The following is a 14,252-nucleotide window of genomic DNA, read 5'->3' on the forward strand; positions in this document are numbered from 1 at the left end:
CTCAGCCTCCAACCCCCTTTCTGTCTGTGAGGTGAAAGTTCCTGAGGCTCAGGACACCTCCCTGCCTAGCTGCCCCTAGGGCTTGTTGTTTATTCATTCAGTGGAGTAGGCTGGTAGGTGTTTTCACTTCATTCAGACCAAACCTACACCCTAGAGGTCAAGTCTTTCCTGGGGTCTTCTCACATTGTATTAGTAGGACTTTACCCTGACTTTTGTTTATTTCTGCTCCTCTACATTCACTTTGAAGCAATATTCTGTCCTTTTTTGTGGAAGAAATTTGGAGATCCTAAAGTTTTCTGACCCACTCCACCATCTTCCCAAAATCCTCTCCATATTCTTTATTTCTTACAGTGGTATAATACTCCATCACATGCATTTAGTACAATTTGTTCAGCCATTCCATATTCAATGGTACCTATTATTCTTCTAGATTTTGCTATCAAAGAATTCTACATTAACATTTAGTTGTTTTATATGACCTGTCATTGACATCCTTGCTATATGTGCTCAGTAGTGGGAGATCACTTGGTCAAATGTTAACAGGTTATTGATTTGGGGAGATATAATTTCAATTTTTTTTCCAGAATGGGTTAGACTAATTAATTCATAGGCATACCAAAGTTGATTATCAGACATTTGTCAAAGAGAGGGCACAAATAGCTTTTCCCCAGCTGACAGCTTCTTTTCTCATCCTAGTTGCAGTCATCTTTTTTATGTAAAAAAAGCTTCGTTTAGTTTTATCTAATTTTAACTATCTGTTTCATCATATTATCTACAAACACTTTAGTATGTTGGAATATGATTTATCCAAGTGAAATATAATAAATTTGTTGAGGCCAGGTGCTCCTGCCAGCTGTAGAATTATCTTGGTTTTCAGTCTGATTCCCTACTGTTTGATGCTTCCCAATGCAAAGGTCCTTTTCTTTGGCCCTTGTTGATTCTATCTTTCTTGCTGTCTTGGCCACCCTTCTAGTATAGCTCTTCACCTCTCACCTGCAAGACACTTTTAATTGGTCTCTCTGCTCTTTCTATCTGCCATACATTTGTCAAAGGGAGAGCCCTACCACATTGGTAGATCATGGGAAACCTCATACCTGCTTCATGGCTGCAAAGGGTTATGAGCCCTCCCTCCTTTTTATTCTTTGTATCTGTTTTTTTTTTTCGTTTTCCATCCTTGAAACTCATGTTGGAGGTGAGGATTTGTGACTTCCTCTTTAGATCCTTTATCTTCTTTGTTTTCCATTTGATGCACTTTCTCCCTTGCTCCAAGGAATAGTTCATATTTTTCTTTTAATTGGGAAGTAGCAAGGTATTCTCCAAACACTTCACCTCTTCTGCTAGTAATGTAGCCAGCCTACATCTTGTTGCTTTGTAACTATCACTTGACTTTTCTATACATACTCTCCAAATCACTGGAAATTTCACCCCTGCTCTCCATGTTTCCTTGAATTGAGATCCTCAGTTCTCTGCAACTTTGTGGTTAACTTACATAGATCATTCATATGGTTACTGCCAGGGCAAACCACCTAGTAGTTGAATATAGAGTGCTCAATTCCTTAAACTCTTGGTAATGGTTTAGCTTTCAGGAGTTGTACTTGCCTTTTTCTGGGTTTTACTTGCTTTTCTCAGCATTCATTGCAGTGTTATGATTTATTTGTATTGTTGTCTTAGATGGGAATCTGTCACTTGCAGGTTTCTTCCAAAGCTGTAATGCAAGTGAGAGCCACCCTCAGTTGTTTTTTTGTGAGAAAGTCTTATGTATAATTTCACTTCTCACTTCTTGCCCTGGTATCTTAGCCAAATACAAAGAATCTTGGGTATTATTAGCTAAAAAGCAAAACTGGAATTAATCCCTCATCTTTTTCTTTAATATTGTTCATAAAAATACCTAATCACTATTGACTTAATTGTTTATTTTCCCCCTACATATCATGTGTTTGACAAACTGTAACCTAGTAAATTAAATCAGAGTGGAGGATAATGAGCAATAGCTTTTCAAAAATGTATTGTATTTGTCATGTATGATTTATTTTATTTTTCATTTTTCCCCTTACATCACATACATTTTCCAATATACTCCAATAATTCTCCTTTTCCCTCTCACAGTCATGTCACATTTTATCAATTTTAGGTTTTTTTATTTTAACTTTAATGAACACCAAAAATAGACAATAGTTCCACATACAAAATAAAATAGATAGAAGATATTATATAAAATTTCAAATCTTTGTAATGTACAATTTTCTTTTTTTTTCTTAAAAGACTGCAATAAATTCGACATGTTACTTTCAAATTGCCTTGCTTATATATGTTTCCCTCTCAACTTCCCTCTCTTCCCTTCTCTGCATTTAAAAATATGCTTCAATGATCTTCATTTCTGTCTTTGATGTCCTCATTATATATAATTAGAAGTGTGTCTTTGGCCTAAAAGCATAGATATATTAGTCATTTGTTAGCATAATTTAAAATTGTCTTTCCATAACAGTCATACCAATTCCCTCAATAAAGAATTAGTGAGCCTATCTTTCCACAATTCTCCATCATTGACTTTTCATATCTTTTGTCATTTTTGCTAATTTGCCTCAGAATTGTTTTTCTTAATAGTACTAATTTCTAGCAGTCTTTTATGTGGTTATTAGAGGTTTGCAATTTCTTTTTTGAGAGCTGTTTGTTCATCTCCTTTGACCACTTATTCATTTAGTAATGACTTAAATCATATAATTCTGTCAGTTACACACACACACACACACACACACACACACACACACATCTTGGATATTAGTCCCACATTGCATATTTGCTGCCAAAACAAAACAGTTCCCAAATGTCTTCCCTTCTTATCATACCATTAATTTTGTTCATGCAAAAACTTTTTCAATTTCATGTAGTGGATATGAGCAATTTTGTCTTTTGTTATTACCACTCTCTGAGAATTCTCCCCTGTTCAAAGTTGTCTAAGGTTCCTAATCTGATTCTCTCCTCCTCCTTCTCCCTCTCCTTCTTCCATTAGGATTTTCAGTATTCCGGCCACATGTACATTTTGAGCTAATTATGACATATCTTTAAATGTTGGTCTAAACCTAATTTCTGCCAAAATGCTTTCCAGTTTTTTCTGGCATTTTTTTTTCATATAGGAAGTTTTTCTGTGAGTAATTTATGTTCTCATGTCTATTGAAGACTAATTATTGAGTTTAATTGTTTCTGATTCTTTCTTATTCAATCTGGTCTATTGGTATACTTTTCTGTTTTTTTAGCTAGTAGTAAATAGTTTTGATGATTCTTGCCTTATAGTCTAAAGTATAAAAATGCTGTTCTCTGGAAGAGACTGACCATTTTTAAAGAAACTAAATTCATTCCACTGAAAAGGAGATGACAAAGGATAGAGATCATAAAGTGGATGTGTTGCCCAGAGAAAGACAGGAAGTGAATTAATCACGGAAAATTGAATTGACCATTTTCCCTCCAATTATGTTTTCTTCTACAGTTTTATGTTTTGTAGGCTTACCCATAGATGTTACCAGAATGTCTTCTCTGCTCTCAGTAGCAATAAGAGCCTGAAAAACCTAGATCTGAGTGGAAATTCCTTTGAGGAGGGAGGAATAAAACTTCTGTGCAAGGTCTTGGAAAATCAAAACTGCAAGTTAGAGACACTGAGGTGAGTTCCCACATGTTCCCTTTTTAGATGTTCTGCTTGGCATCAGAGACAGGAGTGCATTAGGAAGAGAGAGCAACTCAAACCAGGAGAGTGGAAACTGTCTGCCTAATCCAGGTTCAGAGTTCATAGTTTTACACCATTCTCCTCTCACTAATCCCTAAAGAGGAGGAACATGACATGGAAAGATTGATTTGCTCAGGGAATACTGCATTTCTCTCTAACAGCCAATTATCACATCTATATGCGTGGCTCCCAAATCTGTATTATCAGTCCTAGTCTCTGGATATTCCATAAGCATGTCAAACTCAACGTGTCTGAACTGAGCTGGTTATCTTTTCAACAAAAACCATGTCTCTTCCTAACCTCCCTATTTCTGTTGAGGAAACCATCCTTCTAGTCACTCAGGTTTGCAACATCATTATTATCCTTGATTCTTTACTTTCTCACCCCATACATATAGTCATTTGTCAAATTTTGTAATTTCTTCTTCCAACAAAATCTCCTTTGTCTTTTCTTATCTCTGCATACAACTGTTCTTCTAGCTCATACCCTCATCACCTTTCACCTTCATTATTGCAATAGCCTACTAACTGATTTCTATACCTCAGGTCTTTCTCCTCTGTAATCCATCTTCCCCACAACTGCCCAAGTGATTTCTTTAAGTACTAGTCAGACCATGCCATTCCATTATTCAGTAAATTCTAGTTGCTCCCTGTTACCTCCAGGAACAAATATCAAATCCTCTTTTGACATTTAAAACTCTTTACAACCTGTCCTCAGCATACTTCTCCAACCTTATTATACCTTATTTTCTTCACATATTCCGTGGGCCAGCCAAGTGGCCTTACTTTTGCTCACATAACTGCAGTCCACCTCCTGTCTCTGTGCCTTTACATTGGCTAGCCACTATGCTTGGAATGGTTTCTGTTTTTACTCTTGCCTCATAGAGATCCTAGTGTCCTTTGAGACTCATTTTAAGTACCACCCTCAGCCTTTCCTGATCTGCTCAGCTATTAGTGCCCTCCTAACAAAAATTCTCTTGTATATATTTTCTGTCTACCTGTCTATTTACACATTATCTCCCTTGGTAGAATGCAAATTCCTTGAAGCAGAGACTGTTGCACTAGTAGCTATTTATCCCCAGTATCTAGTGCTCTGCCTGCTACATAGTAGGTATTTAATAACTCTGTTTATTGTATTATATCAATAAATTATAATAGGAGGAAGCTAAGCAATATTGAGAGAGCTTAGAGAGAAGAGATAATTAGGAATATATCTTGGGTATTATTACCTAGAAACAAGAACTGACATTAATTCTTGATCTTATCCTGCAATTGTGTTCTTAAAAATGCTTAATCAGGATTGACTCCATTGTTAATCTTTCTTTCTCATGTGTTTGAGAAAATACATGCCAAGGAAATCACCATGAGTGGAATGGGAAATGATTTTGGAAAAGTTTATTTTATTTTGTTTACATTATTTTTGTTTTTGTATCTCCTACATTTCCCAGTGTATTCTCTTCTTCTTCTCCTTCCCAGAGAACTATCCATTATAACACAGAATATTAAAAGAGAAAAAAAGTTTAGCAGAACCAATAAACACATCAACCAAGTCTAATATCATATGTATTGTTCCACACCCATAATTCCCCACTTGTTTAAAGAAGGGAAGGCTTTTCTATGAATGGTAAAGTGCTCTAGATGTTCCTCTTTGTCAAGAGAAATTTTCTAGGTTGTATTAAGCAATAGCACATTGCAGAGAATCTATAATCACTCAAAGGAGTTTGAGCTCACCATCCATATAAGACAAACAAAATAGATGAAAAATATCTGTTGACAAGGTTATGATTTACATTTGAATGGAAAACTTATAGAACTCATCCATTATTGTGTATATTTGGGATAAACAGTACAAATGGATGTTGAATTGGGCTCCTAATTGAAAAGGAGGAAGTGAATGGGCTGGATTGCCTTCAAGAAATTTCAGTGCTTTTCTGACTCAAAGAGTCCCTTGGACACAGAGATCCATCTCTTCCATACTGATATTGTATAGGTATTACTGCAGAGTAGTGAGAAATGAAATACAACAGCCTCCAAATAATTGACAATGAATATCATACAAATGGCAGTGGAGAAGCACATTATGGTTATAAGCCCTTTGCAACATTTAACCAATGAGAAACTTAAAAGAAAAGAAGTAAAGGATATGTCATCAAAGAGCTTTATGATAGGAGCAAAAGATGACTGGCTATACGGTCAGTTTGAGGAAATGACAGTTTGAGTGCCCTAGTGGTACTCTCACAGTGCCAAGGCCTCCAGCATTTTGGGTGGATGCCCTGTGGCCAGTGTATGGGAGAACGTGGACAAGAGGCCATGGGATGGATAAGTATGAATGGGTTATGATCTACATCATAAGAGGCACCTCCAAAATCCATAAGATCACAAATTCATTTGTCCATTAGAGAGCTGATTTTCCCAGGCCAAAGAGATTGTGTTTCAACATAGAAGTAAGAACCATTGAAAATTTTTCTGGTAGGGTTGACATGGTTTTAAGACATAAAAGACCAGAAGCAGAGAGACCAATTAGGAGGCTACTGCAGTAATCCAAGTAAACATTATGAATGCCTGAAATGGAGCCGTATGAGTAGAGAGAGGAGGATAGAGGTGAAAGCTGTTGTAGAGGTAAACTCAACAAGAGGGAGAATGAGGCAAAAAATAGGGAGCTATGCTCATTGGAGTTGTTTGCTGCTGTCATGGAGGATGTTCAAAGAAGCCCAAAAGGAAGAGGGACTCCTTATAGGGACTATTATCCACCAGATACTTCTTTTTCAGATGACATTGTATTAATCAGCACAATCATTAGAACTCTGCAGAGCCTCTTAAGTAGGATCTATAACCACTCTAAAGTGTTTGGCCTAACAATCCACTTTGGAAAAATCAAGTGAATAAAGAATGTCTACCATAGATAGTCTTGTAAGGAAGGCACTAGGAATGAGGAAAAGCCTTTTTCAGAAAATTGTATTTTGGGTGGGTCTTGATGTAGATCACAACCCATGTTGACTTAATGTACAAGGATCTAGGTAATTCTTTTGACTTCTTCAATTATGGTCCCTATACTACTGTCATCCTTGATTCAAAATCCTCTGGCATTCTTTTCGAAGATTCTGGTATTCATGTTGGACAAACAGTTCCTCTAAGTGGACCACATAGTTATTCTGCCTTTTCTACTACAGTGACCTCTTCAAGCCCACTTTAGATTCACATTGATGTGATCAAACTTTAAAAGTCATCATCATCATCCCCTACTCAGCAGGCAAAATAAATTCTTTCAAGCATACATATGATTGTGCTACTTCTCAGCTCAAGAACCTTCTGTGGATTCCTATCCACATAGAGGTTCCTTTGATGATATACAAATTCTTTAACTTTGCATTTAAATCCCTTTATAGTCTGGCTTTACCCTACCATTCCAGTATTGTTCACATTACTCCCTTCAACTTGTGAAAGACAGCCATGGCTAGTGGACTGAAAGCTGGCCTTGACCACACCTGGCTTCAAATTCTGTCTCTGATCCACACTGGCTGTATAACCCTGAGTAAGTCACTTAACCTCTCTAGGCAATTCTCTAGAACTTTAATTTGCACAGAAGATACTGACCACATCAGAAAAAAAAAAGATTTTCTTCACCTAGATTTCTATTTCAATGAACTCATAGGTCTAGTACCTCTCTTCTTCACACCCTTTGCATTCCAGCCAGATTGCCCTAATTCTCTTCCCCAAACTCAGAATTCCATCTCCCATCTCTTTTCTTTTTTATGGGAATTCCTTATCCTTGGAATGAGTTCCCTCCTCACCTCTTCTTCTTCAGATCGCTAGCTTCCTTGAAAGCTCAGGTCATATATTATCTACTGATATAGCCTTTGATGATTCCTCTAGTTTTTAGTACTTTTTCCTTCCTTAAATAATAATGTATATATTTATCTGTTTAAATATTGTGTGTTTGTCTGCATTCCCCCCATAGAATGTAAGCTTGTTGAGGGCAGGGACAAAACAATAAGCAAGATAGAAGTTAAGGACTTGAATAGAACTTTAGGAAAATTAGAGATGATATATCTCTGATGATTACTGGATGAGGTAGCTATGTATGGCACCTTTATAAAAACTGACCATATATAGAGACATAAAGACCTCACAGGCAAATGCAGAAAAGTAGAAATACTGAGCACATCCTTTACTGAGCACAATGCAATAAAATTATATTTAGTAGAGGATCTTTGAAGAAAGAATTAAAAATTAGAGACTGAATAACTTAAATTCAAATAAATAAATAAATAAATAAATAAATAATAAATAAATAAATAAAATGAGCCAAAGAACAAGTGACAGAAACAAAAGAAAATGTTAGCAAAGAAAATGACAACAGTGAGACATGCCAAAATTTATGGGATATAGCTACCTTAGAGTTAAACTGAAAAGAAAAACTGGAAAAGAAACAAATCAACCCTGTCCCAGTTTAATATCAATGTAGAAATCATGAAAATTGAAGATATTAAAATTAAAAGAAAATAAAACATTAAATTGGCAAACAAAATTGGGGCCACTTTAAAAAAAACCTAATGAAATAGATAAGGGGCTTATTTGATTTTTCTTAAATGACAGAGAAAAATCAAATTGTGTGAAAAAGTATTCCCAGTAAGTGAAGGTGAAATAAAGGAAATTATTAAAAACTGTGTTGCTCAACTGTATGGGGACAAAACTGGCAATTTAAATGAAATATATACCTAAAAACATAAAATTCCCAGATTAACTGAAGAAATAGATTGTTTAAAGTATTTGGTATCAAAAAAATAAATGAGTGAGCCATAAACTTCAAAAAGAAAAACTCCAGGATTAGATGGAATTCTATCAAGAATTACAGAGAAACATTAATTCCAAAATTATCCAAACTGTTCACAAAAGTATGGGCAATGAGAGCCCTCTGAACTTTTTAAATAATTTCTGCACTAAAAATCTGGACTCCTAAACTATCAGCCATGCTGACATGCTCTTGTTAACCAAACTGGTGAAAGACAAAACAAAGGAGGAAAAAAAATCCCTAATGCTGCAGTTAAGGATCCAATCTTCAACAAAATCTTCTGGGAAAATAGGAGAGAAGTTGTCAGAAATTGAGTTCAACCCTACTTCTCAAACCATTTACCAAGATAAACACTAAATAGATGTACAATAAAAAAAATTAGAAGAGCAAAGAAATTACCTGTGAGATCTATGTATAAGGAAAGAATTCATGACTAAAGAATAGAGAATATTGAAGAAGATATACAATTTTTATTACAAAAATTAAAAAGATTTTATACAAACAAAACCAATACAGCTAAAATTAGAAATGGATTATGAAAAGAACACACATACATGCACACGCACACACACACACACACACACGTGTGTGTGTGTGTGTGTGTGTGTGTGTGTGTGTGTGTATGAGCCCTCCCAGGAAGAAACCAGGAAAGAAGTCATCATGAAAAATTTAAATATTCATTCCTCTTCTCATTATGTTTTATCTTATAGGTTGACACATTGCAAACTCTCTTCTGCTTGTTGTCAGGATCTCTTCACCACTCTCACGAAGAATGAGAGCCTGAAAGAATTGTACCTGAGTCATAATTACTTTGGAAAGTATGCAATGAAACACTTGTGTGAAGCCTTGGGAAATCACAATTGTAAACTACACACAGTGAGGTGAGACCGATAGGTATTTTGTGAATGGTTTCCTGGGTCAAGAGGTAAATAGAAAGAGCACAAATTTGGAGGGAAAAGAGTGGAATCTTTTTGTATGAGGCTGGATTAGGGTGACCCCTGATCAGAACACTTTGATCTCTTTAATAAATGATGTGTAATAGATCCTTCTTCCTTCCTCTTGTGTCTTGGGGCTGAGTTCATAGAATATTATGGTTTGTCCTTCATTCTCAAAGAGGACCATGATATCAGGGAGATGATGACATAACTTGCAATTGACTTTGATTTGAGTGAGAAAGTGACCAGCCTCACTTTCTCCTCCAGAGCCATCTAGGCCCAGTAGCCAGATATTTATCTGGATGACTGAAGATGACCCAGGATGCAGTGGGAGATCTGGGCCTTCCTAATAGAATGGTTTGCTGAAGGAAGCATGTACTTCCCTCTGACAGGCCCACTGAAGTTTCTGTAAGAGACAGAGTCAGGGGGATTTGGGAAAGAGTGTACCATGTTAATGACTAAATGTTAGGAAGATTGGATTCCCTCTGCCAATAATTCTCATGCTAGTTTCTAAGGAATCATTAACTCTTCCTTTGTGACAGAATCAGATGATTCCAGAGTTAGAAGTAGCCTCAGAGATCTTCTGGATCAATCTGTGCCTGAACAGGAATCTCCTATTCAACAGCTCTGCCAAACGGTTATTCAATATCCACTTGCAAACCTCTATTGAAGAAGCAATTCATTTTCCTTTTAGATATCTCTCATTGTTAAGGAATTTTTACTTCTTAACAAGGTTCAGACCTGCCTTTCTAGCCATAGTGGGTAAAATCGGGAATATTTCGTATAGGTTTCAAACAGAATATATATACTGTAATCCCAATTCTAAATGACACACCTTAGATTCTTGAAGACAGCTGTCATGTCTCCCCCAAGTCTTTTCTCCAGTCAAAACATCAAAACATCCCCTGCTCCTTCAGTTTATCCTCCCATAGCAAGAAGTCCAGTTTGTTTACTATGCCAGTTATTTGTTACCCTGTTGGACTTGCTGTAGTGTGTCAATATCCTTCCTAAGATGAAGCATTCAGAACTGAATATAACAATGCTATTGTAATCTGACCAAGACCAAATTTTGAAAAACTCTCCACATTCTTTCCAAGCACTAGATTTCTCTTAATGCAGCCTAATTTCACATTAGCTTTTTCTTCACTAACCTGTGTAGGTTTTGGCTGGCTGTCCAGACCACAGTTTTGATTCATTCTGAAATTGGAGACAACTGGAAGGCTGAATATTTATTCTGAGGTTCCCGGCACTCAAAATTTTAACACTCATTGTTATTTATCCCTCTTCTCTTTTGGAAAATGAAATTGTCATTAATGCTAACCTGGAATTTATCGAATCTTGTGCTTCTGGCCCAGAGAGATCCCCAGAAAATATCTAGGGGGTTGAGGTCTCTAGTCACTAAGACATCATTGAAGATCTGCAATTTGATATCCAACTTCCTGTTTTTCTAATTCTTCTCTCACCCCCAGTGAGCCCTTGTCATAACCTAAGCTTATCTCTCTTCTTCCATTCCAGCTCATCTCCCTGGATATCACTTGCATTTATTCCCATTCGTGACTCCACAGCTTGCCTTTACTCACTATGACCTTAGAAATCTGTATTTTATAATATGCAGTACAAAGACCTGAGATTTTCTCATAATTTGAGAGTTGGATGGGACTTCAGTGACCATGTAGTCCAACCCATTCTCCAGAATTATACCCATTATGAAATAGACAAGTGATTATACAGCATTTGCTTAAATATTTCCAACAAGGGGAAGCCAACTTCCTTTCAAAGGAGCCCATTTCTCTTTTTTTTCTTAAATTTCTTTTTAAGCAATAGAGGTTAAGTGACTAGCTAGTAAGTGTCAAGTGTTTGGTCTGAGGCTGGATTTGAATTCAGGGCTGGTGCTCTATCCACTGTGCCGCCTAGCTGCCCTGGCCTATTTCTCTTTTGAGGAGCACTAATTGCTAGGAAGTTTTTCCTTATATTTGACTTAAATTGCCCTTTATAACTGTACCTACTTATATCTTCTGAGGCAGAACAAGTGTATCATTATTACACTGATTATAAAATCAAAAGCACTGAAGACTGTTTATGGGCCAAAGGTATATGGTGCATCTCAACTACTCAGTGCTAATGGAGCCACATTAATTAGTGATAAGGACATAATGCTGGAGAGATGGGTTGAATACTTCCATAGAACCTCATGCTTCTCTCTTGGCCTTATTCTTCCTCATCTCCATTATAGCTTTAAACACACAGACACGCATACACACATACTCTTTTTCATTGACCTAAACTCATTTTGAAGTTTAATACTCCTGCCATGTAATTACAGGGTTATTCTTTGGTTTTCATCCTCTGTTATAACCTTCATTTTGTTGCATTTGAATTTTAACAGAAGGATAAAGTGAGGTAGATCTCCAAGCAAGGTAACATTTATTAGCTGGGACCTGCTACTTGTCAATAAATGGGTCAATGGATTGATTTCATTAATGCCAAAGACTCTGAGCCAGAGTACATTTCCCCTTCTATAAGTTTTGTGGAGTACAGCACAAAGAACAGAACATTAGTAGATGACATCATGGGATTGAGGGCAACATGATTGATTACAGAGCTGAGGTGCAGGAAACAATGTGATTGGTTGGGCTTGGTAATGAGAGACAGCAATGACCCCCCCCCCCCCGCTTTTTCTCTCATGAAACTAAGAACTGATCATTATTTAAGTCCAGGTGTGAGATAGTGGCCCTTGGGCAGCAAACCAGATATTCTCGAAGTATAGTTTAGTGGAGTAAAGATATCAGGCCCAATTCCCTTTCTGTTCGCACACATATCCCAAGGTTAGCAAAATTTCTCAAGGCAAGAATAGATAGATTTTAAAATTTAACCCATAACAGGCCAGCTGAACTCTGAACAATGTTCAGAGACAAAGAACCATGACTTAAGCAGTTATAGGACAAAAACAGTTACAGAGCAAAATCAAGTACTTGTAAATAAGATTAATAAGAAAACGATACAAGATTCATTTAAATCTCACCTGTGGCTCCAAAAAGCAGTAGCATACTGAGTGACCACACCCTGATAAACTGTTTCAGCAGACAGCAAAACTGGGTTGTGGGTAACCAAGGGGTTTCAAACCATTTGGTGGGGGATGTCTATCCCAAGCACTGGTAGAATGAGCAGATGAGAACAGTTTGTTCCTGTGGCCATGAAGGTAGGTGAAGTAGGCATTATGGAGCACTTAGAGCTTGGTTAGACATCAAAGACACCAAGCTCATTCACTGCATCTCAAATCATCACCAGTTGTCTTGACTCTGTCCTGCTACTGGACTGTGACAACTATGGAAGAGAGAGTGAGGCTGATGACTGCACAACTCTGCCTCAAATCCAATTTATGCATGAATCAAAAGATGTCAACTATACCATTTTACCATTTTTACCCTATCCCAAAGTCCTGTGGTGACAGACAAGTGATGAAGCAGCAGGTGCAGATGTACTGGGAGCTGTAGTCACAACCCTGCGCACAGGCAGCCCAGGCCATAGGGTGGTCTTCTCACTGGAAGCAGCAGTGGGATGCAGCAGTCCCCAGGGTATCTGAGCAGCCTCACTAGTGTGAGGAAGGACTAGAAAAGTGCTCCAAAAATTGTCTGCTTATCCAGCCCTGTCCTGTTACTGCAGCAGGTAGGGAACTCACCCTGTGGTTGAAACAAAAAAAAATGCACAAAAAGCTCTGCAAATATGATTTCACTTGCCATTAGTACATGGAATATGTGTGCACTTACGGAGAACACAAAATCCAGTTGACCTAAGAGACAAACAGCTCTTGTTGCCAGAGAACTCAGCAGGTATCATATCCAAATAGTGGCCCTGAGTGAAATGAAGTTGGCAAATGAAGGCCAGCTTACCAAAGTCGGTGCTGGATACATATTTTTCTGGAGTAGCTCTGGTGATGCGGAACACCAGGAAGTTGGCATTGGTTTACAGTCAAACTAATCTAGTAAACAAGCTTGTATGTGTCCCAAAAGAAGGAACCACAGACTCATGACAATTCGATTGCCACTTGCAAGAAAGTGCCACACCACCATCATCAATTCCTATGCTAGCACCATGAAGAAATCTGATGAGTTAAGAAAAAATGCTAAAGTAGGCACAAACTACTAGATATGGCAGAGAGTCCTTGGGAGGAATGGAGTTAGAAATAGCGATAGCAATGGTCACTTACTACTGAAGATTTGTGCATCTCATGACCTTCTCATCACCAATACTGTCTTCCATTTACCTAAATGCAATAATAAAACTTTGTGGACATACCCTCACAGCAAACATTGGTATTTAATAGACTGTGTCACTATAAGGAAAAGATTCTGACAAGATGTAAGAGTGACAAAAGCAATGTGTTGCCGCAGAGTGCTGGACTGACTATAGACTTATCCTTTCCAAGCTAAATATTTTCATTCAACAAAAGCAGCAGCCCCAAGGTAAGATAAGCACCATAAGATACTATGTCAACAGATTAGAGTGCTTCTCTGAGTGGGAGCAGTCAGTTGCTAACTTGGAGGGAAAGTTGAGTCAATACACAGTTAGCAACAGTGGAGCAGAAAAGGAATGGACAGCTTTCAGAGATTTGGTGTACAGCACTACATTTATTCATCTGGTTCAGAACACTGATAAACATCAAAATTGGTTTGACGAAAATGATGGGGAAATTCAGAAGCTGTAAACTCAGAAGCTGAGTTCAAAATTCTATCCTTCCTTCCCTTCCTTCCTGCCTCCCTAAGCCAGTAAGATATCTGATATAGGTTATATGTATGTGATCACGTAAA

General features: G+C 37.3%; 1 protein-coding gene across 3 annotated transcripts in view; it reads left to right on the forward strand.

The window, feature by feature from the left end:
- LOC110195030 (NACHT, LRR and PYD domains-containing protein 3-like) overlaps positions 1-14,252 on the forward strand; it is a 59,846-nt gene that overhangs the window by 38,128 nt on the left and 7,466 nt on the right. For all 3 annotated transcript variants that reach the window (XM_020967685.2, XM_020967684.2, XM_020967687.2), the window contains 2 exons: positions 3,485-3,655; positions 9,220-9,390. In XM_020967685.2, coding sequence (XP_020823344.1) covers positions 3,485-3,655; positions 9,220-9,390 — 342 coding nt within the window. The remainder of the gene's footprint in view (positions 1-3,484; positions 3,656-9,219; positions 9,391-14,252) is intronic.

This window comes from Phascolarctos cinereus, unplaced genomic scaffold (assembly GCF_003287225.1).
Source record: "Phascolarctos cinereus isolate Bilbo 61053 unplaced genomic scaffold, phaCin_HiC Scaffold_726;HRSCAF=1367, whole genome shotgun sequence".
NCBI classification, from domain to species: domain Eukaryota; kingdom Metazoa; phylum Chordata; class Mammalia; order Diprotodontia; family Phascolarctidae; genus Phascolarctos; species Phascolarctos cinereus.